Source organism: Erpetoichthys calabaricus, chromosome 5, assembly GCF_900747795.2.
Source record: "Erpetoichthys calabaricus chromosome 5, fErpCal1.3, whole genome shotgun sequence".
NCBI classification, from domain to species: Eukaryota; Metazoa; Chordata; class Cladistia; order Polypteriformes; family Polypteridae; genus Erpetoichthys; species Erpetoichthys calabaricus.
In genome coordinates, this window is record NC_041398.2 from 220,900,569 (window position 1) to 220,927,327 (window position 26,759).

The 26,759-nt window shown below is 40.0% G+C and overlaps 1 protein-coding gene across 1 annotated transcript in view; it reads right to left on the reverse strand.

Annotated features, from left to right (window-relative positions):
- Positions 1-26,759, reverse strand: part of dcc (DCC netrin 1 receptor) — an 899,751-nt gene that overhangs the window by 367,293 nt on the left and 505,699 nt on the right. The window contains exon 6 of the mRNA XM_051928027.1: positions 9,929-10,083. Coding sequence (XP_051783987.1) covers positions 9,929-10,083 — 155 coding nt within the window. The remainder of the gene's footprint in view (positions 1-9,928; positions 10,084-26,759) is intronic.

The following is a 26,759-nucleotide window of genomic DNA, read 5'->3' on the forward strand; positions in this document are numbered from 1 at the left end:
CCCCTTAATTTCTACTGATGTCCTCAAGTTCATAAATGACAGAAATGACTCCACTCCATTGGGCTCTTAACCTGCAATTGCTCTGTCCTGGGTATGACGTTTATCTGCATCCAGCCCTGCAAGCAGGTCCTCCAACTTGCAGGGAAAACTTGAGGATTGATAGCAGGATTGACACTCCAGCCACCGGACAAAAACCTCACACTGTTCAGTGTGGTGCTGAGGTGTCACCCGTTGCACAGCTGCACTTGGGTCTCAATCCGGGTGGTTTGCCGTGTGGTGGGTGTGGCAGCATGCTGTAATCAGAGCATGCTCCCATCCTCCTCCTCCTCCTCCTCAAGGACGTGATTCACCCTTAAGCTAAAACAATGTTGCTGTATCTACTTTATCAATGCCTTTCTTGATGTAGAAGACCTGGATTAGGATTAGGTCTCTTCTGCTTGAGACTAAACAGGTTTCACTGTTTGAGTCTGTCAAAGTACAAGTACAACATGTCCTGGGATGCAAGTGGTGGCTCTCCTCTGCACAGCTTCAAGTACTGCTATGTCTTTCTTATAGCATGGTGACCAGAAACCTCTACATCTTTTTCAGAGGTTGCTTCCTGCATGATGGTGTCTTCCATCTTGTATTTATAACTGACTAGCCTGACTAAGAAACTGACTGACAGGACAAACTTTAAAAATCAATAAACCAAACAGGTAAGTGTGAGTGAGGAGAGCTCCGCCTGGCTCCCTACTCCTGACGTCACACTTTCCCCTTCTCTCGGCCCGCAGCCTCTGTCTCGGATTAGTGCGAATACAGTGATCCCTATATCACACTTCGACTTTCACGGTTTCACTCTATCGCGATTTTTTCTCATACACGCTTACGTCACTACGCATGCGCTTTCTGAGAACGTTTACGATGGCTCCTAAACGTGCTGCTTTTTCTAAGCCTTCTGACAGTGAAACTAAGCGCCGGAGGAAGATGCTTACCATCCAGGAGAAGGCGAAACTCTTGGATATGATCAAAGATGGCAATACCCTACAAAAGCCTCCTCACGCATATGAAAAGACAGTGCCAGCAACTGCCTATCAAGATGTTCTTCAGCCGCGCACCCAGATACCCACTGCCTACTCCTAGTACTCCTTCAGCGGAAGAAGACAACGACACACCTGCTGAAGATACTGCACCACCTTGTCATGCTTGGGTCACAGATTTGCACAGAGACACAGGAGGTTGTAGAAAAAAAAAGAACTTTATTCAAAGCACTGCAAACAAACATTTGTCTCTTTTCAAAAGTTTAAACGTGCTCCATGACAAGTCAGAGATGACAGTTCCCCCAGGAGCAGAGAATGTCTGAGAGAGAGAGAAACAAAACAACCAATTCCAAAGCTGAGAGGCGCTGCACAATACTTTTAAGTAAGCGGAGTACCGCATGAGAGGTTTATCGCGTGTTATAGCGCAAGTAAGAAGGGTAAGGAGCAATGTGAAGGTAGACTGTCAGCTGTTTCAGGGGTTTTCCCAGGGGCGTCTGTGTCCTCTGAGGGTGCGATCAGCACTCCAGCTTACAACCTGAAGACTCTCCTACTGAGCTCGTGCCTTCATAGGTTAGCGGTTGTGTGTAAGAACTGTGTGTGTGTGTGTAATTAAATGTACAGTACAATAATAATAATATGATATTTGTAACGTCTAATATGTCTTATTTTCTCTTATTTTGTCTAATATATTGGGTAATGCGATTGTAATGGTGACTAAAGGGTGTTATTTCATGTCTAGAGGGCTCTAATAATGTTAAAAAAACGTATTTAGAAGGTCGTAAACAGGTTTTCTACACTCTAACTGCGAAAATATTCAATTTATAAATAAAGAATCCTACTTCGCGAAAATTCATTTATTGAGGAAGAGTCTGGAACGGATTAACTGTGATAAACGAGGGTTCACTGTATATCATTCCTGCACGTGAACTATGATTCTTAGTGAGATAAGAGAAGTCACAAAAGTAACCGGAATGTTCAAGCAAAAAAACCTGATTTAAATCCATGTAGTAGTTCTCGTGTTCCCTATCTAAGCGGAGGTAAGGTACACGCCTGAGGCTGGCGCGTGAATGAGGAGGGGGCCTGGCCCCCTTCCCTCGGTAAGATGCGTCTCTCTTGGATGCGCGCAAGTAAATCTGTACCGCAAGCGAATTATGATTCTTAGCATGATGAGAGAAGTTGCAAAATCAACTGGAATGTTCTAGCAAATTATAGAAAAAAATCCAATCTAAATCCGTTAAGTAGTTCTCTCATGAAAAGCGGACAGACATACAGACAAACAGACAGACGTTGGATTTTATATATATGTATATTGTCACACATGTGCGAATAGGAGGAAGCTGAGTGGACCAAGTCAAGGTAATTACCTGCCAGGCCAGGAGGTGGCAGGGTGCACTAATCCCACTTCTGTTATCTCTGCATGCCAGATATGGGAATACCTACCAGACGCCTCACCAATGACATCACTTCTAGTTTCCGGCTCTTGATGACATTACTTCAGTCTTTCGGCTTATAAAGCCACCTTCTTTTCCAATTAAGTCAATTTGACTCAGGACTCGAAACGACGCACATGAGTGCCTTATACAAACCCAGTTGCAGCCAGGGACAATATATGGGTGGCTGCCCCAAACCTTTCTATGTGTGTTGAGGCTGTTCTTTTCATAAAATACAGATGTTACTTTTGCTCAAATGTAGCACTTTGAATTTTTCCACATTAACCTGCAGTTTCTAATTGTTCACTCATTTCTGAAGGTTGTCCAGGTCTTTTCCTCCTCAGTGTCTGCCATCCCTCCAATTTTAGTGTCATCTAGTTTACTAACTATATAAGAATCAATGTCATTAATATAAATCAGAAAAAGTAATGATTGAGTCAGTGCAGTGACAAGCTTGGAGCCAGAGCTGGAGCCTGTCCTAGTAACCTGTGTGCAAGACATGAGCCAAACCTTAAATTTCTAAAATGTGTATTCCTGGCTCTGTGATGTAGTTAGATAGATAGATAGATAGATAGATAGATAGATAGATAGATAGATAGATAGATAGATAGATAGATAGATAGATAGATAGATAGATAGATAGATAGATAGATAGATAGATAGATAGATAGATAGATAGATAGATAGATAGATAGATACCGTTAGTATCCTTCCGTGATTGTTTCCCACCTTGTACCCAGTGATTCCCTGGCCCCCTTCAACCCTGAACTGGATTATGCGGATGTGAGACTGTACAGTATGTACGTAAGTATGTTCTGGTTTTTATTTTTCCCTGTACCTGCACAAAGCTTATTAATGGCTGTCACTTTTGACATCCATTTTCTTACCCTGATTTTCCCATTACAGGAAGGGCTCTCTGTACAGGACATCCCCACCAGACTCCTGGGGTGTGAACTAAGGACTTGCAACAGAGCACAGTGCAAACATCTTAGCCAGTCGAGTCAAGGAAGGACTCAGTTAGCTGAAGTGACTAATGGGACTTCTGACTGCGAGGGAGTCTCATTTTTGCAGTGGGCTTGTTTTCGTCTGAGCCCTGTTTCATTGTGTTTCGCCATCACACTGCCTCACCTTGGCCAGTCTGTATCATGGCAACAATGTTTTCTTCACTTGGGTGGCACTCCCTTTACAGCGCATTGCCACATGTACTCTTTTATTATAAACAAAATAATATAAAATTGAAAGACACTGTATAGTAGATCAATTGTTTCTGTCAGCTAGTGTTCTGGTCAACATCTGTTTTGCACTGGAAGTCAAATATTGAGTGGTATAATGCGAAAGGTGACCTCCATGGAGAGACAGAACTCACTCAGTGCTGATTCACTTACGAGTTTTAACATTTTATGTTCTGAAAGGGTAGAGCATCTGCACAATCTAATAGACTTCTTATATTGCAGAGTTACTGAGCAATTCAGAAAGTGCTTCTAACAAAAAGTGGTGAATAAGGAGGTGGTGCACATAGTTTATAATACAATATTTATTGTAATTAGGCCTGCCGCTGGCTCAGAGGAATTGGTGTCAAACTGCTGAACAGTTAAACTGAGAAAAGCAAGAATAATAAACCTGAAGCGACTGCGGCCTGAAGCCTGAATGCTGGGCTTGCTGCAGAACTGGCATTATATTTTAATTATTTTAGAACAGTTCTAACCGTTACCCACTTTAATTCAATTAATTCTTTATAGCACTCTTCATTGAGTTGAGACCCACACATAATTATAAATTTATAATAAGATAACAGGAACATAGCAAACAAGAAACCATTTACTTGTAGAAACACACCATTTAAGTTAAACACTGTAAATCCAAATTGAATTTCAGTGATTCATTTAAACAAATCATCCCAATGTAAAATACCTTGACATGATAATCTGAGAACTGGCCATTTCAGGAGAAAACCAAAACTCCTGTTAAAAGCATTTCTGGAAAAAAAAAGTCCTCTGCAAGTTCCAGGGTTGGTACTAACAGACACAGTAGTCACAGTCCTAATTGTCTTTTATTTGGACAATTCAAGGAATACTGAAGAAGCATCTCAGATCTAAAGGAACCTTTAACTTCTATTGGCATTTAAACTGCAGATCCCTTTAGAGCCCTCACAATCCCAGTCAAAGCTTTTGAGCAAAATAAACCCTCCAATGACTGGCAATGATTTTACCTAGGTTAATTATCAGTCATCAGCTTTGGTAGGAGTTTCAGTCATTTAACATCTGAATAGCGCCCTAATGCCTACTATCAAGTCATCTACCCTTTCCATAATTTGGTTGAGACAAATTCTCCTGTGCAACACTCAAAAGCCAAGAACTGACCAACAGTCAAGAAATTGATGCTCTCCATGTTGAATTTGAGATTCTTGTTCTGGTGACGGGTTTCAGGAATCATCACAAAATGTCAAGTTAACACTCTGACTGAGAAATACGAGTTAACTTGCAGTAGGATATCTAGAAACAGATGCCACCTACGAGTCATCTCGTATACCATCTTTGGAGCTGTAGAGCAAAATACGAGCATATTCACCAGCCACCCTACCCGACACAGACAGGCAGACACAAATATTATCCAGCACACATGTTTTATTCCAAGTGGGGCAGCACTTTCTCTTTGCTCCCCACTACAGAGCACAGTACAATAAAGCATAAGAGACCAAACACAGTCCTTTCTTCTCTTTCTCTCTCTTCTCTCTCTCTTTTTCTGCCACCTCTGCTCCTCTCCCAGCAAGCTTTGTCCACCTCCTCCCGACTCTGGCTTCCCAAACAGAGTGAGGCGGCTCCTTCAATTGTGGTCCTGGGAGTGTTCCAGGTGGCTCATCAAGATAACCTGGAATCACTCCAAGGTATGGTAGAAGTCTACTATTAGGGTTTTGCAGCTCCCCCTGGTGGCCCCCATGGAACCCAGCAAGGCTGTAACAAACTCCAGCTCCAGGCATGCCCTGTGGGAATCTGTGGTGCCACAACCACCCAGGAGCACTGCCCTCTAGTGTCCCAGGTGAGGTATTGCCTCACCAATGCCCTCTCCCCCAATTCTCCCATTCTTTTGGCACCCCAGCCAGGTAATGACTGTGTCCACCCATCAAAATATGTAAATAGAGGACAGTGGACATCAGAAATAAGAATGACAAATCAGTGTGGCATCACAGAACAGAATATTTCACTTTCAGTTATTTTTTTCTTATAAGCCTTATTTTAGATATTTTTCACAAATATAACTTACATATATAGAACCACAACCATCTGAATCTCTCTCAAAGATTAGCGTGAAGTTCAAATGGTAACTGTGACATTAGATTGCAACGGATTGTGCAAGACCCACCTCAGTTATTGTGCATCTTGTGTGCAAAGAGAATTTTCTGCTCCATGTACCAACTACGAGGTAACTCAAATGGATTGTTTTTGTGAAAATCCATTTTTAGTTTGAGTATTGCTCAAGAACAAAAGGCATTCAATTAGTAAATACAAAAACACCTTTATTTTACAAGTGTTGTTTGGTACGCCTTGAACAGTGAAAGACAACAAGAAATAATGTTGGTGACCATGTGAGGAAACATGTAAGCAAGAAATTCTTAACCATCAAAACTAAATCGCCAACCAAAAAATTAATAATTTTGAATTCAGAAATAAAAATCAGGAAACCTGGAATTCTAAAGAACACTAATTAACACATATACGTATGTGCACAAAGGTTTTTCTAGGAGTATTTACAGAGTTAAACGCATGACTTTTGGGGCGGTACTCTGTAGAAACTGAGGTCATGTCATAATGACAGCAACCCAAAATTGCGATGCCCTGAAAAAAACAAAATGTTATGAAACGTGATAGTTCCCAAGCACAAAGTTCCAAAAACTTCCAAAACTGCCCAATAGATGGAAATATTACCATTAAACCACAGCTAGTAATAAGGGCAAACACAATATCTTTATAAAATGAAAATATAATTCTTAACAAAAATGCTCTGTAATAACACAAAACTCCATGGAGCACAGAAGGGTAAAAAAGGAGTTTCTAGTAATCCAAAGGAAAAGTCAAACAACAAAGCAAAAAGGTCAAAAATGCAAAAATCACAAAAGCACAGAAATTATTACAACAAAACACTCACTAACTCTCAAGTGCATTTAAATGAACCTTTTCTGGCACTGTGGGTTGCCCTACGCTTACAACCTGAGGGCAGTCCCTTATAGTGATTGACAGGTGGCCCCACCTCTTGGGAAACCACCCACCAAACACATGGTACACAGGACAAGCTGCTTAGACATAAATAAACTAAATAATCAACAACAAAGGTAACATTAACAAAATGAACAAAATACATACAAATGTGAACCTCAGACAGGGGAGGAACTCTGCCAGAAATATAACACATAATAAGTACTGAAAAAGACGCAAAATAATTTTAAGCAACTAAAAATGATTTCTAAGAGGAAATATGTACAAAAATCACATTCAGCACATCAAAAACCCATAATGGAACTAACGCCTAGAAAATGAACTTAAAACAAATATCCAAAAATGCCAAATATTCCAAAATCATAAAAATATTCTTCAATAAATTTGGGTGTTTGTCCTTCACTTTCTGTGTTGAAGTTTGTATTTGTGGGGTGAAAGGTATGGAATTGAGCTTTGGACCTTTTCGAAAGGAGTATGAGTCCCCTGAAGAATATAATGGCAACCACCAAACCTCTCCATATGTTAAAAATGAGGTCTGCTGTTAATTAAAGTGCACTTAACACATGAAGAAAAACAGTTGGAGTCAAACATTAGTAGTGCAGATGTATAAATCAAAAGCAATGTGTTTTAATAATTTAACAATAGACCATTATTTCATTTTATTGCTTTATGTCAATTACAACAATGTAAAGAGTATATAAAAATACCTTCTTAAGTGTGTAAAGGGGACCAGGGCTGCAGGCAATGAAATAAAATGGGCTGCTGCTGCTACAATTGTATAAAATACTATCTAGAGGACGGTATGGTCAATCAATCCAGTAGAAGACTGAACGGTGACATTGGGTGCCATGTATGCTTTCCTGCTGCCCATTGGAACGGTCAGGCAAATGAGGGCTTGCCTAGAGAGATGATAGAAGCACCTGTGGTCTCCAGAGGGAGAGTTAAGCATATGGTCACAGCCTACTGTATGTGACACCAATACTTTGTATTCCTTTCAAAGGTGTCTGTCCAGCCAGCCTTACATGAAGTGTGGCACATAAGACAGCAGATGACAAATGCTTTACAAATGGGAGGAAGAGAGGGCCGAAGTTCTAAGAAGGCGTGGGAGGAAATAAGGGAACTTAAAAGAAGTGGCGAGGCAGCCTTTTGCTGTTATGCACTTAAAATTTGGAATAGCTTACGGATAGAAATTCGGCAGGCTAATACTGTGGAGTACTTTAAAAAACTGCTATGAACCCATTACTTCTACGTGACTTTCTCACAGCTTCATTTTAGTGTAACTCTGATATTCTGTATATGCGTTTAAATATCTCTTTTTTTTCATAGCTCCAAAATCCATACTAACCTCTACTTTCTCTGCTGTTCTCTATCTGGTTTTCTGTTGTGGCAAATTGTGCCACCACCTCCCAATCAAAGCACCATGCAGTCCCTACATTGATGGATTGAAGGCCAGAGGTCCACATGACCAACATCATCTAATTCTTTCACGTGAAGCCTGAAAACCATGAGGACTGATTGAGCTCAATGATGTTAGGTAGAATGCCTAGTGGGGGCTGGGTGGTCTCATGGCCTTGGAACCCCTGCGGATTTTTGATTTTTTTTCTCCAAGCACAGAGTTGTTTTTTTGTTGTTGTTTTTCTGTCCTCCTGGCCATCGGACCTTACTTTGTTCTTTGTTAATTAGTATTGCCAAATTTTTATACATATTGTTTTTTTTCTTCATCTTGTAAAACACTTTGAGCTACATCATTTGTATGAAAACATGTGTGAGATATGGCCGGCCATTCATCCCAGCCAATACCCTCAGGCTGCTAGATGGAGTCCTCCTTGCAAAGTGGAGGTGCCCCGAATTCCAGCAGTGCATCATGGACTATGGAGTTTTAATACACAGCCCTGCTGGATAACGTCGGGGCCGCCAGGAGTCGCTGCAGGGAGGCCCAGAGATTTATATTTTCCATATAGCCCGGAAGTATTTCCAACTCACGGAAATGGAAGAAATGATATACTTCCGGGCTGAAGAAAAAGAGGTTTTTGTCTGACCCGGAAGTGATAGAAAGTCACATGGACTGAGGGACAAACACTTCTGGGTCATGGACTATAAAAGGACCATGGGAAATCCCAGACGTTCAGCTGAGCAGGGTGGCAACGCGTCTGGGAGAGGAGGATTGGTGAATTGATTATTGTATTGAGTATTTATTTGTATGAGTAGTGTGGAGTGTAGGGTGCTTTGTGCACAGTATTATTATAAAATAAATACTAATTATAGTTTTACCTGGTGTTTGGAGTGGTATCTGAGGGTTCAAGGGAGCTCTAGCGCCCCCTACTGCTACACATATTATACAAATAAATGTTGTTGTTGTTGTATCAGGTGTATAGTAGTATGCTATTAACGTTTGTTATACATGTAATGTTGTCCATTTTTGTTTTTCCTCATGGGTTTTGACACATAAGGAATCCATTTCAGGCAATATTTTCATGTTTTGTCTTGTAATTAAAAAGATGATTTTCACAACCATTCTGATTTTCTTTGTTCATGGGATGTTTTGGTCACATAGCCCCATCTGTCATACTAGTGACATCACCAGATGTAACAGTATAAACATGGTGGCAATTGCATAACGTATTTATCCCTCGATGGATGCAAAAACTCTTGATCTTTGTAGGAATACAATAATTAACCTTCTTTCAAGTAGGCCGTACCAGTAGGATTTTATATTGCTATTACAACCCTTTTCTGATTCTGACTTTCAATTCTGTTTTTCTCTTTGAATTCTGGTTACTCATTCTTATTGGGTTCATCTGGTATTCTGATCTTTTGTTGTCTCATTTCTTAGTCATCTCCTGCTTTTTGGTGCTAACAATAATCCTCAGGCACTCTGTGTATCCACAATCAGTGGAGCAGGTAAGTGTGTCAGACCCCCACACATGTTAGCCAGGGGTTCAATTTCCTGTCCTAGATGGACTCAGAGTGGCAACAGGTTTATTGTTTCCTTTTGTGCTTGTTTGATACTTTGAGTTCTCTTTCAAATATCCCACTTTTATAATAATACATTTGGTTATTAAAATACCATCCATCCACCCATCCCTCCATCTATCTATTCATTTTCCAAACCTGCCTCATCCAGAGCCGGGTCATGGGGAAGTTATTATAAGTTTTGGCCTCCTCCACACTTATTTCTGGGCTTGGGGTTGACTTGAGTGTACCCCGACCAGTCACAAGTAAAACATTCAAACAGACACATCTTATACTAAAATGAGAGAAGAAAACTTACCACAATTTGAAAATAATCACTTGGGATAACCACTTCCCCATTCTTGACCCACTGAACTGTGGGAGCGGGCTTTCCTGTCACGGTACACTCTAATTCGATGTCCATGCTTTCATAGGCATACAGGTTAGCGGGATAATTTAAAAACCTCGGAGGAACTGTAAAAGAGAGACAGAAAAACAAAATGACACAGAAAAATCATTATAAATTAATAAGCAGGGAAACAAATAAAGAGGGACCTCAAAATAACAGTCACACAAATTATTCTGACAAAACTCGTTTACTTTGAGCTGCTTGTATCCAGTACAGTTTTTCTCTATTTCCATTTTTATGTAATACCAAATGTGAACAGGTTAGATTATTGTGTATTTACTGTAAATTGGCCAAATGTCGACAAATGGGTATACACATAAATGTGTCCCACAATGGACTGGTGGTCCCCTCTCTGCTGGTTCCCATCTTGCACCTAGCAACTCCTGACCCCAAATAGGCAGATAAAAAAAAAGGGATGGATCTGATGGTACGGGCCAGTATACAGATCCCTCATCAGAACAGGGACGAGACAAGCCCTTCAGCCCCACATAGCTCATCGATCTCTGATCAGCTAACTTTCAAAAAATATCATGCAGCCACTATTATGAGGGAATTCTTGGAATCAGTCAATAGCAAGAGAGTAGGGTGTAGTTTTATAATAGCTTGTGCCTACGTGTCTGGTCAATCAGTCTACCGAAGGGCATTGTGCTAAGTTGATAGTGTCTGAATTTCTAGCTGTTTATCTTTATATATAATATGCTACCCTGACTGTCTGTTTGTCTGTCCAGGATTTTAAATCACCTATAGCTCGCAAACCGTTTGACCTATTGACCTGAAATTTGGAATACATATACTACATGACCTCTGCTATCCACTTTCGGGGTGATGATCAACCTCCAAGGTTATTCCTTTTTTTATTTGTATTTTTATTTTATTGTAGAATCAACTGTTGGCAGCGTCCAGCAGGATGGCCATGTGGCGCATGTGTATGGGCGCCGTTCTCGTCCCTACCACCTTCGCCATCACTTCCCCTACCTCTTCATATCTTAAATCATTCTTGAGGCAGATTGAAGACCTAAGTGCCATCTTAAGTGAAAAATTAAGGGAAATGTACTAAGTAATTGCAACACAAACACTGACTTAATCAGTTTTAATGGGAAAAGATGCTGACGAAAGAAGAGAAGAAGCGGGCCACTAGGGTGGAGAAAAGAAGAGCTGCTCAGGAAGCAGCAAGTGCATCAAACTCTGAGGAAACGAATGATAAACGTAAAGAGAAAGAGTATGAAAACTATGAATGCTCAAGTCGAGTGTATTCACTGCATGTTATTGTACAGTGCGCCATTACTGGTTCCATAATAATGCATCTGACTGGCTGATTTTTTTTCTCCAAGCCACCAAGGCAGATTTTCAAGAGACAATATTGATTGCATGTTTCAACATTGACAGATATATTCTTAAAGAGTTATTCCCACAGACAGATGTTAATTACTGACTTTAAATTGCACTGGGGAAGCATAAGAAAAAAAAAATCTGGAGACATGGCACAAGCAAAACTGGATTTTGTACCACGATAGCAGACCTGCACACTCCACCTTGTCCAATAGGTTTTGACCAAAAACAATGTGTCTGTTGCTTTGCACTCGCCATATTTGCCAGATCTTGCTCCACATGACTCTTCTTTGTTCTTAAATTTTAAATTAAGACTGAAGTAAAGAAGATTTGCTACCATGGAAGACATCTAAAAATGCAGAAAGCTCTAGACATGGTAAGAGGAGTACAGCCATTGCAGTGGCATTAGCCAGCTAACTTAGCCCAGGTCTTCAGCTCCCATTTGGTGCTTCCCTTCTGTTCCTTTCTAAGTTCATTACTCTTTTTAGTACATATTCATTTTGCTGTTTTTAATTTTTGACTTTTTCCTTATGTTTTAATTTCCGTTCTTGACTTGTTTAGGTTAGCATTAGACTATCTTGTTGCTTATTAGTATTTTCTTCAGATTTTTAAAAATATTTTAATCTTTTACTTTGGAATTGGCTATTATTTTGAATTGTGTACGGTTGGAGATTTTAAAATTATTTTGCATTGCTATTTTTTTTCTTTATTTAATAACAAAGACCCTGTAGTTAGGATATAGAGGGTTGGATAATGGATGGATGTTATGATCTGGACTTTGTTTTATATTTTTTCAGCCTTTTCCTTGGCCTCCAAAAATAATCCGAGGGTTTTAAATGTCAGAAAATTAAACTGTGAAATTGTTTTTTTTTTAAATTTTATTTATGTTTTTTGAAATTCGTCTTCCCGTGAGGCTATTTTGTTTTAATTATGGGTGCTGTCATTGTTTGCTGTTTGTGATGCAGGGTTGCCAGGCTGTTGTTATGCAAAATGACTGGCAGTGTCTTGATGGTATGAAGGCCAGCCTTGTCATTATTAAGATATCTCTGGTTATGAATTCTTTTCTGTTCTGTGACTTTGATTTACATCTTGCCATTCGTCTTAGACTTCATGAGATATTCTGGTTATTGACTCTCTTGCTACATTTCTTAATCTACAATATGGCCTCACATCCTGGCTTTTATTTATTTAATTCTAGCCTTCTAGGTTACGACCTTGGCTTCTTATTAAATTACAATCCATCTTCTGGTTCCATCTTACTGTAAACTGCTGCTGCCCTGTTCATCCGGTACAGCAATAAATTAAAATAAATGATTAGTTTATTTCAGCCAAGGTAGTTTCCCTTTCTTTTTTAGGGATTTGCCAAATTAGTTTTATTTAAAAGTACAGTATGTAGGCTTTAGGCCTCTTTGTAACATTTAGGTCTTGGTCCCATTTGAGACTTTAGCACTAAATCATAACATCCACCTACAATCCTCCAAAAATGTGTATTAAGTGTCTGAGTAGTCCAATAACACAACCATCAGAATAAAGAAAAACAAGCAGAAGAATTTAGCTGAATCCATTCTGCTTATAGAACCTGTACTGACCTATAAGCAAATTTCAAATAAGTCCGAAGGATTGAGCATTCCTTGCAGAATAATCAGTGTTCAGGATAAAAACTAAACTAAAACAAGATAATAAAAAGAAGCTAAATGAAACAAAATATCACAAGAGTAATTTCCTCTTTATTTTCTATGCAGAAAAATGCACAAATATTTATTACTTATGTTTAAAGGAATGAATGAAAAAAAGGCTTCTTTGGATTTTTAGTTTGTGAAAAACATAAATGGAGCCTGGCCATCTGCCACATTCTAATTCCTGCCTGTTGCCAGTTTTAGTGCTGAAGTAGTCAAACTATCATTCTATAGCTTAAAGGCTGTCTAACATGCTGGTCTGCCAACCACATCATATCACAAAAAAAATGTATAAAAATTCTAAAATCCTATTGTTGTGCTTTGTCATTCTAGGATGTTGGGTGTTACTTCATGAGGGAATCATGAATTTAAATAAATTTGCAACATTAACAAAATATGAAAAAAGTGAAAGGGATCTGAAAAGATTCTGAATCTATCTATCTATCTATCTATCTATCTATCTATCTATCTATCTATCTATCTATCTATCTATCTATCTATCTATCTATCTATCTATCTATCTATCTATCTATCTATCTATCTATCTATCTATTGTGAAATGATCAGACTCCACACATTTAAAAAGGCAGCCACCCATATAATATCCCTGGCTGCAATGGGTTTGAAAATCAACACTGATGTGCATTCGATGAAGTCCAAACAAGAACTGAATCACTGTTGTAAAGATGGTGGCTTTATGTGCCAAGACCGGAAATCATGTGCTTCTGGGTGCTGGAAATGGAAGTGACGTTTTCAAAGATGAATCAGACAGGTTTTCCCGTGTTTGGTCTGCAAAGATAACAGAAGAAGGTTTTGCGTACCCGCCACCCCCTGGAATTAACCTCACTATTTCCATACAGCTTTCTCCTACTCGCACGTGTGTGACACTATCTATCTATCTATCTATCTATCTATCTATCTATCTATCTATCTATCTATCTATCTATCTATCTATCTATCTATCTATCTATCTATCTATCTATCTATCTATCTATCTATCTATCTATCTATCTATCTAGGAATGATCAGACTCCACACACTTAAAAAGGCAGCCACCCGTATAATATCCCTGGCTGCAATGGGTTTGAAAATCAACACTGATGTGCATTCGATGAAGTCCAAACAAGAACCTAATCACTGTTGTAAAGATGGCGGCTTTATGTGCCAAGACCGGAAGCAATGTAAGGAACCAGAAGTAACATACTTCTGGGCGCTGGAACTGTAAAGGACATTTTCAAGGATGAATCAGACAGGTTTTCCCGTGTTTGGTCTCCAGAGATAATAGAAGAAGGTTTAGTGCACCCCACCACTCCATGGAATTACCCTCACTTGGTCCATACAGCTAGTGTGTGACACTATCTATCTATCTATCTCAATACCATGTGCTCATAAATAGTAAGCTTTAGCATTTCATATGCTGTAATAGTTTTTATAGTTTGAGTGTAATTCACGGTACAGATACCCAGACTTGTTACGTAACTTTGTTAAATTCTAAAGAGGTCAATCAGATTAGGGTTCCAATTAAAAAATAAAAATGAAGGGTTTTAAAGCCCCAGTTTTTTTACCTGTTGTACCCACTGTTTTTTTAGAATCTCACAAAGTCAATGAAAACTCAGCACTGTTCCAAAGTAATAAGCTTTGAAATCCTGGCAGCATCTGGACACTTGGGAACCCATGAAGGCAGTGTGCCTGACGCCTCAAAATGTGCTGCAGAGGTGGCTAAGCTCTTTGAAAACAGGGAATTGTTTCTCTTCTTGGCAATCCAAAACAGGAGTGAGTCCCTGGAGAGACCACTGGACAGAGGAGAGCCTGAGAAACACCTGTGCTATACTTGGGAAGAGACACGGCAAGGGGTGATAAGGGGATTAGCAGCAGACTGAAGATGCTGCAGCTGAAAAATTCAGTCTTGTTTTTCTCTCTGCATATCACCACTGAGCAAGAAAAAGAATAAATGCCTCTTCAGTTAAAATAATGGTAAGAAAATATATGTTCTTCGATTAGAAAATCAAAGTTAATAATGAATGTCTAATTATTTCTCCTATAAAACAGTCCAATGCATGCTTTGCATTCCTTTATTTTCAGAACCCTTTGCCGGGTCACAGGCAGCTAGTGGCTCTTAAGATGGCATCATGTGCTGTAGATGGAAGATCATGCACAGTATGATTGTACTTATTCACACCACGACAATTTAGTCATTAATTAATCTAATGTGTGCCAATAGAAATTCCATGAAGGGGACAAAATGCGCTCGTAGGCAGTGAGCAGACCAAAGCCTGAATGCACTTCTGCAGTAGCTGTGAAGCAGCAGTGCTACCAATTATGCCATCCTACTGTTCCTGCTATAAATTGCACTCTGTTTACCAACAAACTCTAACACAAACACAAGCATATAATCTACACAGTATATTGTTTTCCATATATATAGGGATGGGAAAAAGTACAGTCAGGTCCATAAGTGTTTGGATGGTGACACGATTTTTGTAAGTTTGGCTCTGTATGCCACCATAATGGATTTGAAATAAAGCAATCGTTACCTGATTGAAGTGTAGCCTTCTAGCTTTAATTTAAGGGGTTTACCAAAAATATTGTATGAGCCATTTAGGAATGACAGTCCATTCATTATTTCATTAACTATTAATCAGGTTAATTCCAAGTGCGGAATTTGCATTTGTAAGCTGAAAACTAAACTGTCAATATGAGGTCCAAAGAGCTGCCCATGCCATTAAAAACAGCCCATCATTAGGCATAAAAAACAAAACAAACCCATAAGAGAGATAGCAGAAACACCAGAAGTGGTCAAATGAACCATTTGGGATATTCTTAAAAAGAAGGAATGCACTGGTGAACTCAGCAACACCAGAAGGTCTAGAAAACCACAGAAGACAACTGTGCTGGATGATTGCAGAATTCTGTTCTTGGTTAAGAAGAACCCCTTCAAGACATCTAGCCAAACCAATAACACTCTACGAGAGGTAGACCGATCATTGCCAAAGTCTACAATCAAAGGAGGACTTCATGAAAATAAAAACAGAGAGTTTACCACAAAGTGCAAACCACTGGTAATTCTCAAGGATAGAAAGGACAGATTAGACTTTGGTAGAAAACATTTCTTAAAAGACTGTATAATTCTGGAACAATTTTCTTTGGACAAAGGAAATGCTGATCAATATATACCAGAATGTTGGAAAGAGAAGAATATGGAGAAGAGAAGAAATGGCTCATGATCCAATGAATACCATATCATCTGTGAAACATGGTGGAGGCTGTGTGCATGCATAGGCTGCGAGTGGAGGTCAGTCACTGGTGTTTATGAAGAAATAACTGATGGTAGAAGTAGCAGGTTAAATTCTGAAGTGTACAGGGCTATTCTATCTGCTCAGATTCAGACAAATTTTACAAAACTGATAGTATGACGCTTCACAGTACAAATGGACAATGAGCCAAAACATACGTAAAAGCAAACCAAGTGCTATTCAAGGTAAGGAAGTGGAATATTTTTCAATGGCCAAGTCAATCAACTGACCTCAACCTTTAATCGCTGAAGACAAAACTGAGAGTAGAAATTCCAACGAACAGGCAGCAACTGAAGACAACTGCAGTAAAGGCCTGGCAAAGTGTCACTAGGGTGGAAATCCAGCACTTGGAGAAGGCCATGGGTTTCTTGAAATACCACCAGCACTTCAGAGCAGGTCATTCACCTGAAGCTAAGCATGTTCGGGCCCAGCTAGTATTTGGGTGGAAGACCATGTAGGAAAAGCTTGGGTTGATGCTGGAAGAGGTGCTGGTGAAGCCAGCAGGGAGTGCTTGCCAGATGTTCTATGTGGGACTTCCAATGTCCCAGTGAGGTGACTATGACACTGTACTATAAATATGGCCCTGTCCTTTGGAAAAGACATAAAATCAGAGTCCTGACACACTGTGGTCATTAAAGATCCCTGGGCACCTTTTGAAAAGAGTAGGGTGTATCCCGATGTCCTGGGTTAAATGCCCATCACAGCCACGTCCATTCTGGCCCCCCTAATCATCACTTGTCTCTTTCGCACCACTTCATCACCTAATAGCTAATGTGTGGTGAGCGTACTGGCGCGGTAATGGCCGTCTTCGTATCATCCAGGTGAGTGCTACACATTGAAGGTGGTTGATGTGGTTCCCCTCTGTCTATCTATAGCGCTTTGAGTACTGAGAAAAGCACTATATAAATGTAAAGAATTATATTATTATTATTAATACCTAATGCCAAAGACATTAAAGTTTAGAAATATTATCATTTTAAATCTACAAAGAGAAACAGCCATCTTGGTATTGAAAGAATTTTCCATCATAATTGCTTTTTTCTTTCTGTATGCCTTGCTAAAAATATGCAGTGTTCAGAATTATATAATGTAAAACTGAAAAACATATCATTATTCAAACATAGAGTAAACTAACACCAAAATAGTTAAATAATAAAAAGCTATGAAAGTCATAACCATACACTCCTCCTTGTATTCAAGAGAGGGTTAGGAAACTGGCTTCTGTCTTCATTTATTAGATGGCCATTCCTCAATATCAGATCGAATACTGTGGTGTCGTAAAGGCTGGGATAATTCCTGTCTGTTTCTTTTGTGACCTTTAATATCATTTTAATTCAAAATTTGCCCTTCATTGTTTTATCGCTTTGACTCATTTCAGTCCCTGTTCATCTTTACCCTGATAATATGCACATACTAGAAGGGTTCATCAGTCACAGGAGGACATCTTATATCCATAACACATGTCCTCAAGTTTTTCAAAGCAGCTCTGCTCTTTTTTGGTTTTTAACTGCTGCTTCTCAGTTTACAGCCTTTGAACACTGAGCCATCTGTCCGTCACTGCAGCGGTGCTGGCTACATTTACATTTACTCATTTGGCAGACGCCTTTATCCAAGGCGACTTATAACATTTATGATACGATTGGTTTCATTCCTTTTTGGTTTCCACTTGGAGCAACAGACAGGTCAAGTGACTTGCTTAGGGTCACACAGTGTCAGAAGCGGGATTTGAACCCACAACCTCAGGGTTTGAAGTCCATAGCCTTAAGCACTACACCACACTGCCTGCCTGCCTGGCTACAACATCCATCCATCCATTATCCAACCCGCTATATCCTAACTACAGGGTCACGGGGGTCTGCTGGAGCCAATCCCAGCTAACACAGGGCACAAGGCAGGAAACAAATGCCAGGCAGGGTACCAGCCCACCGCAGTGGCTACAACATGATGTCTGAGAAATCTCATTGCTACACACAATTGTATTAAAAAGTAAATACACCCTCTTTAAATTCTGTGTTTCTACCAACAACCTAATATTTTCACAACACAAAGAAAATCCAAATTTAGGTGGCAAGTACACAGAGTATTGTGAAGTAGGATTTATTACCTGAGAAGTTGATATTTAAGGAATTCTTTACAACATGGTTGTTGGTTTTTACGTCTGAGAGAAATCTGAGTCACTTCACAGTTATTCACTTCAAGCTTTATTATACTAGAATTATTTAAGAGTTAAAGTCAAAAAATACAGTATTCTATTTACAGTTTGTGAATTTCACAGTCAATGACAATTTAGAATTGTAGTAATGTTCATTGTAGATTATAACTTTAATACCCTGATACATGTGGTGCCATCCCAGAGGCAAACCTTCTAATCCACAATTCTCCATTCTGTTGATTTCCATATAACTTCTCACCACCTACAATAACGTTTGCAGTGTTTCTCTGCTGGAAGCATCAGCCATGAGGTAGGACCCGTCCCGGGAAAGGACAACAGGCCTTTACATTGCACATTTATATATGTAGTGGCTATAGAAAGTAATCCCCACCCTTGGGTGTTTATTTTTACATTGTTTTTCTGTTGGTCAGTGTGTAAAAAGCCAAATTAAAACCCATGGTGATTCAATATTATATAATGAATGAACATTATATAATATAACTAGCAAAATACCCGCACTTTGCAGCGGCGAAGTACTGCCTTAAAATTGTTATTAAGAAGAAAAGTAAACATTTTTAAACTGAGGGAAAATATACAAATAATTATTTGTTAAGGATCTCTTTGTATACCACGTTGTCAGTTCGCCCCTCCGGTTGTAATACAGTAATCCCTCCTCCATCGTGGGGGTTGCGTTCCAGAGCCACCCGCGAAATAAGAAAATCCGCGAAGTAGAAACCATATGTTTATATGGTTATTTTTATTTTGTCATGCTTGGGTCACAGATTTGCGCAGAAACACAGGAGGTTGTAGAGAGACAGGAACGTTATTCAAACACTGCAAACAAACATTTGTCTCTTTTTCAAAAGTTTAAACTGTGCTCCATGACAAGACAGAGATGACAGTTCCGTCTCACAATTAAAAGAATGCAAACATATCTTCCTCTTCAAAGGAGTGCGTGTCAGGAGCACAGGCTGTCAGAGAGATAGAGAGAAAAGCAAACAAATCAATAGGGCTGTTTTTCTTTTAAGTATGCGAAGCACCGCGGCACAAAGCTGTTGAAGGCGGCAGCTCACACCCCCTCCGTCAGGAGCAGACAAAGAGAGAGAGAGAGAGACAGAGTTTGTTTTTCAATCAAAAATCAATACGTGCCCTTCGAGCTTTTAAGTATGCGAAGCACCGTGCAGCATGTCGTTTCAGGAAGCAGCTGCACAAAAGATAGCAACGTGAAGATAATCTTTCAGCATTTTTAGAAGAGCGTCCGTATCGTCTAGGTGTGCGAACAGCCCCCCTGCTCAATCCCCCTACGTCAGGATCAGAGAAAGTCAGTGCAAGAGAAAGAGAAAAGTAAGCTGGGTAGCTTCTCAGCCATCTGCCAATAGCGTCCCTTGTATGAAATCAACTGGGCAAACCAACTGAGGAAGCATGTACCAGAAATTAAAAGACCCATTGTCCGCAGAAACCCGCGAAGCAGCGAAAAATCCGCGATATATATTTAAATATGCTTACATATAAAATCCGCGATGGAGTGAAGCCGCGAAAGGCGAAGCGCGATATAGCGAGGGATTACTGTATGACCAAGCTGTGTGCTGAGCTTACTCTTGAGCATGCAACGTACAGTTGGCCATGTGAAAAGCAATCTTGCCTCAAATCAATGCCAACCTTTTGTAGGGTTTGTCCCTGAGACTTATTAATTGTCATTGCGAAGCAGAGCCTTACTGGAAATTGGAGGCGTTTGAATTGAATTGGGATGCAAGGAATAAAAACTCTCTCCCCTGAGCCACTGCCAGTAAAAATAGTTGCCTCAATTAGGTTCTTTTGCAGACACGTGACCTGAAGTCTCGTGCCGTTTCAAAGTTTCGGTGGCTGTACGCCAATCCACAATCGGCTTTTTTGAGCCAAACCTGTTGTTTTCGTATGAGCCGCTTTTTATTATTGGGATCGTACCTAGAAACAAAAGCTCTATTAACTTGTGGATTTGCCTGCAAGTATTTAGCGACAGCGTCTCTATGAACTTGTGGATTTGCCTGCGGGTATTTAGCAGCAGCGTGTCTATTAACTTGTGGATTTTTCTGCGAGTATTTGGCGGCAGCATCACAAAGTTGTTTCCGTTTATCTGCATCAGAAAATGTACCATGACGTCTGACACGCCTCCTTTTTACTGTTTTCTCATAGCTTGGATTGCTGCTGTCATAATCGGTTTCAGTTTCATGGTTTGTTTCAATTACATTAGTATTTGCAGGACTTGTTGTGTTGAAGTGACATTCGGCATCTGTCAAACGTTGTAAGCATACAACCGGTTTCATCGATAACTTCGCATCCAGCTTTTGAGAGTTGAAACATTCATAAACATCAAAGTGTCCACTACTCAAATCGTCACCTGTGAATCTAAGATGTTTAAGAGGCACTGGCGGTTCTCTAAATGTGTAAAATATGCAGGCAGCCAACTACATGGGAGTCCGGGGGACGCAGGACGCAACCCCGCCTCACACGGCGACCGAGCTGCAGGCTATGGACGTATATATGTATGTAAGTAGGATTCAGTTATGACCGTTACGTGTAGAATTTCGAAATGAAACCTGCTTAACTTTTGTAAGTAAGCTATAAGGAATGAGCCTGCCAAATTTCAGCCTTCTACCTACACGGGAAGGTGGAGAATTAGTGATGAGTGAGTCAGTGAGTGAGGGCTTTGCCTTTTATTAGTATAGATGTGAAAACTTCCAAGGAGGTGACCAGTACTTGAAGAGACTGTACTCAGCCAAATTCTAATTGTCCAATAATCTAGTAAGTATGTCTTTGGAAAGAGGGAGCAATCCAATATATTCACAGAAAACCAATCTAAACACCCAGAGGACAAGAAGCCCCTAGACAGGAGGAGACCTGGCCAGGAATCAAACCGAGGGCACTCGAGCTGTGAGGCATCGGCACTGACCTCTGCATGCTATTTGGCCTCCCCACTCTTGTTCTACTGACGGAATAACTCATGACATGTTTTACCTAGTTCAGACTTTTATAAAAACTATTTACTAAAGACAATTGATCTGTCCTCCCACAGTCCAAAGACATGCAGGTTAGCTGCATTGGCAATCCTAAATTGTCCCTAGTCTGTGCTTGGTGTGTGGGTGGGTGTGTGTGTGTGTGCCCTGTGGTGGGCTGGCGCCCTGCCCGGGGTTTGTTCCTGCCTTGCACCCTGTGCTGGCTGGGATTGGCTCCAGCAGACCCCTGTGACCCTGTGTTAGGATATAGCGGGTTGGACAATGACTGACAATTCATCTGTAGATACAGTGTCACAATTATTTAGTCCTTTGTAGGGCCCGCAGGGATCTTCGAAGCGAGAGTGCCAAGCAGGACCTAACAACAGCTCCACTACTCATAATGAGACATTTTTCTGTAAGAGCACAGAATAACCATCTGACATTACATATTTTTGCAAGGTATTTCACTATTTTTTCATACATTCAATTTAAATCACCCAGTTTGGTAAAAGTAGCAAGTGACAACACCTAAAGAAGAACAAAAAATAGCCAGCTAAGCAGAAACAGCCGGGTGACTTTGAGTAAGTGATCCTATTTGAGAGGCTAAGGAAGGGCATAATTGGCAATAAAAAATAAAATATTCACATCATTCAGCCTAAACTGAATGGGAATAATGTGAACATGACAAAGGGACGTGCAGGTCAATATCTGCTCCTCTTTGGCTGTCTCACTACTATCTGTAAAGATATGGATTAACTTTTAAGCGGAATAATCAAATGCCGTTATTATACTTCACGGCTCTCTTCTGCTGACTTTTTTTAACAGAAATGCTTTTTCATTCTTAATGATGACTCCTTTCAAGGGATTTCCCAGAGGCAACAGCCAAATGTATGAAATGCAATACCTTTCAATATAGCTGGCAAATATTAGGAAATAAAAGAAAAAAAAATCACACCCTGCGCAGGCAGTGATGGACTGACACCTCACCCAGGGCTGATTTATGCCCTGCACTCAGTGCTGCCAAGGTAGGCTCCGGTCCCCCATGACACTAATTTGGATCTCACAAGTCTGAGAACGTTTTCAGGTAATGTACAGTATAAAAGAAAAGGAGGTCTTTTCAGAACATAAAACTGACTGTAGTGCATTCACCTTTTTCTACCAAAGTGTTCTTTGTCACTAGAAATTGCTCACAAATAATTACAGACTTGTCCCATTTGCCAAGGTCACGGCTCACTTTATTATTCTGTAATGGGAAACTTGTTTGGTCATGCATGTTACAAACAAATGACAAAATATCAGACAATAACAAAGAGAAGAAACTGCAAATGTGAATCAAAGGTAAGAAAAGCACGAGCCGCGATACAGATGGTGTGCCCCTTTGATTTAACTTCCTTCACAACTCTTATTAGAGCTACTCTACCATTCAGCTGCAGATGGTGCAAATCGTCTCTTTTACTGCATGGTTATTATTCTGCATTGTAGGATTATATTGCTTGTCAAGCTGCTAAAATGGAATTTATAGAGGAGAGGAAAAGCAAGATCGCTTAGGATTTGATCAAGGGATTTTAGGCTGAGGTCGGTGCATAGCTGTTTTGACAGATGTCTGTTTGACCCCAATGACTTGTCTGGTAAGCTTTTGGCGACAGTATATGAAATCGATATCAGCGACTCTTCCTGTCAACTGTTAAAAGCCAATGGTGAGTCATGCAACACCTTCTGACACCAAACACACCCTTCATATTTACCTGGCCCGGCCCCACTGGTGATTTTTAACAGTCAAATAATTCAGGTGATGGATTGCTTTAATCAAGCTTACTGGCTCAGTTCAGAGCTCATTCATCAAGGTGTGTGAGGCCTTTGAGTTGTGCTTGCTTTGTTGTCTCAATCTGTTTTTATTTCATGCTCCAGACATTTCAATCCACATTACTGTTTTTAGGACTTGGTTTTGATTACCTTTCCTGTTTCAGAATTGAGCATCAACCTGACCACCAACTACATTCCCGCTCCACAATTCTGTTCCTCTTAGACATCTTCAGTGTTAACCTTCACCTCTTTTCCTCACTGTGTCCTTGTTTATTCTGCTAATCTTTCTTCTATTGTTAAACACTAAACACTGTCTTTTTTTATTCTTGTCTCTTCTGCTGGATTTACAGCAGTTTGTAAGATTTCATGGCCTCCTTTATCTCTCTCCTTAAAGTCCTTTAAAAGTGCATCCCTCTGGAAGGGAAGTCAGACAAAGGAGCATAAGAAGTGCAGCTTGGAGTAGATGAGTGCCTCAAATGGCTAAACAAATGCCTTACACTTGCGTCAATTCTTATTTGCATTTCTCCTATTTTGTCACCAGGTGTCCCCAAGAGATTTACATCTGTAAATAAATTGTCTGATTCCATTTTTTTGCTTTTCACTTCCCTGAACATTCTAAACATATGGATTAGCGTCCTCTGCTCAAAACTCAAGAAACGGAGTCCCATTAACCATTAAGGATAAAACACGTACTTTGAGTTGTCAGTGACAGAAAATAACATAACATTCCCAAGCTATAAAAACCTGGACACAAAAAGATGAACATACACAGGCCTGGTCCGTAATAGAAGTAAAATCCTGCAGTACTTCTTTATATTCCCTGCTTTGTGCCCCAATAAATGCAAGGTATCGGCAATATACTAACAACCCAATTGTGCTTCATTCACTCAGAATATGGAACCAATGTAGAAAGCATTTTAAGATGGAGAAGCTTTTATCTGTGGCACCTCTGCAAGAGAACCACCTCTTTCAACCCTCGCAAACATATGCAGTTTTTAATATCTGGAAAAAATTCGGGATTAAAACGCTCAGAGATCTTTACATAGACAATATCTTTGCATCCTATGAACAATTACATTCCAAATTTAAATTTCCAGCTACACATATCTTTCACTATCTTCAAATTAGGAACTTTGTTAAACAGAACCTGCCTGATTTTCCTCATCTTGCACCCTCGTCCATGCTGGAAAAAATATTGCTCAATTTCAAGGACTTAGACACCATCTCTGCAATATATAAAATTATTTTACAGTCCCTCTCTTTCAAAGACCCAAGAGGACAATGGGAAAAAGATCTCTTAATCAATATATCAGAAAAGGAGTGGAAAGTAGCAATGCAGAGACTTCACTCGAGCTCCATATGCGCAAAGCATACAATTATTCAACTCAAAGTTTTATCTGTCTCGCCTAAAACTGTCCAAAATGTTTCAAGGGCAAGATCCAACCTGCGAACGCTGCAATCAAGTCCCAGCCTCACTGGGTCACATGTTTTGGGCCTTCGCCAAATTAACTTCATTTTGGACCAAAATTTTGAAGTGCCTTTCAGACAGCCTTCATGTCACAATCCCTCCTAACCCATTAACAGCTGTGTTTGGTGTTCTTCCAGATGGATTTAAAGTGGAGAAGGACAAACAAACTGTGATTGCATTCACTACACTTTTGGCACGCAGACTTATTTTGCTAAACTGGAAGAATCCTAACTCTCCTCTTATAAGTCAGTGGGAAACCGATGTTTTATATTATTTGAAATTGGAAAAAAATCAAATATTCAGTTAGAGGATCTGTACAGAATTTTTTTTTAAATCTGGCAGGATATAATCAATAAAATTTTAGAATAAGCTCTTAAAGCACCGAGGAAACAATTATCTCCGCATTTCTTTTTCTTCTCCATTCATCTCTATTGGCCTATTAAAGTCATTACTTTAGGTATGTTTACATGACTTAAGTTTTATCCCGTCGGCCATGCTCTCTCTCTCTCTCTCAGGGGTGGGGGTCGACTTGTTTTTCAATCCTATTTTTTGCAAAAATTGATCGATTTGTATGAATGATTACAATCTATACTAATAAAAGGCAACGCCCTCACTGACTGACTGACTGACTGACTGACTGACTGACTGACTGACTCACTCACTCACTCACTCACTCACTCACTCACTCACTCACTCACTCACTCACTCACTCACTCACTCACTCACTCACTCATCACTAATTCTCCAACTTCCCGTGTAGGTAGAAGGCTCATTCCTTACAGCTTACTTACAAAAGTTAGGCAGGTTTCATTTCGAAATTCTACGCTTAATGGTCATAACTGGAACCTGTTTTTTGTCCATATACCGTATTTTTCGCACCATAAGACGCACTTTTTTTTCCCCAAAAGAAGGTTGGAAATGTCTGTGCGTCTTATGGAGCGAATATTGCGTCACAGACCATGATGTGTATTACCTGACAAAAGTAGACATCCAGGGGTAGAGGGCGACAAAACTCACTGTTACGTTACAGGCATTCCCTCTGTGCTTGGAGGAATGTTAGACTCATTGACTCGGCATCTAATCGTTGCGTGTGCGTGAGTTGCGAAATGTAAACAAAAGCAAGATGGCATCTACATCTCATGAGGGAGCGAAGCGAGTGCAGAAAAAAAAAAGCAGAGATTGTTTTGCGCATTATCACTGAGTCGGACTCTGGACTCCACAGATTACCAGCCACTGGACTACTTCAGGCTGTTCTTTCCTGAAGCTGCCTTTCAGCTACTGTCAAACGAGACAAACAGGTATGCAGAGCAATTTTTTGAATCGAGGGCTGTGCTTGCACCGCATTCTCATTTTTCTAACTGGAAACCCACAACAAAACATGAGATGAAGGGTTTTGTGGCATTACAAATATAGATGGGACTAGACTGGCGATATAAGTTCAGGGAGCATTGGTCCAAACGTGCTTTGTCCCCTGGTGGCTTTGGACAGGTTATGTCGTGTGATGATAGGTACGTGATGCTGCAAAGTGATTGTGAGCAACTGAGCTTAATAAATTCTGACACTAGCGATGAGGAGTTCTTGGGGTTTCCATAAAACTAGAAGAGTGCTTGAAACTTAAAGTCTCTCCTTATTTGTTAATGACAGTGATGATGTTTCTTAATACCGCTGTTGAATTTACATGGTTGAAATATTATTCTGCTATATTTTATTAAACATATTAGTGCACCATTTGGTTCAGAATATTTTTTTTCTTGTTTTCATCCTCTAAACCTAGGTGCGTCTAATGGTCAGGTGCGTCTTATGGTGCAAAAAATACGGTACTCTAATGGAGGAGGCGGAGTCATGTATCGCGTCATCACGCCTCCTACGTAATCACGTGAACTGAAAACAAGGAAGAGATTTACAGCACGAGTCAAACGCGGGAACGAAGGTAAATGACGTTAATTGTTGAGTGTCTTTTAATACTGTGTAAGTATACATATTAACACATGTGCAATTAAACCTGTGCATTTACGGGGTGATTTCTCAGGCTTAAAAGCTCGCCTTTT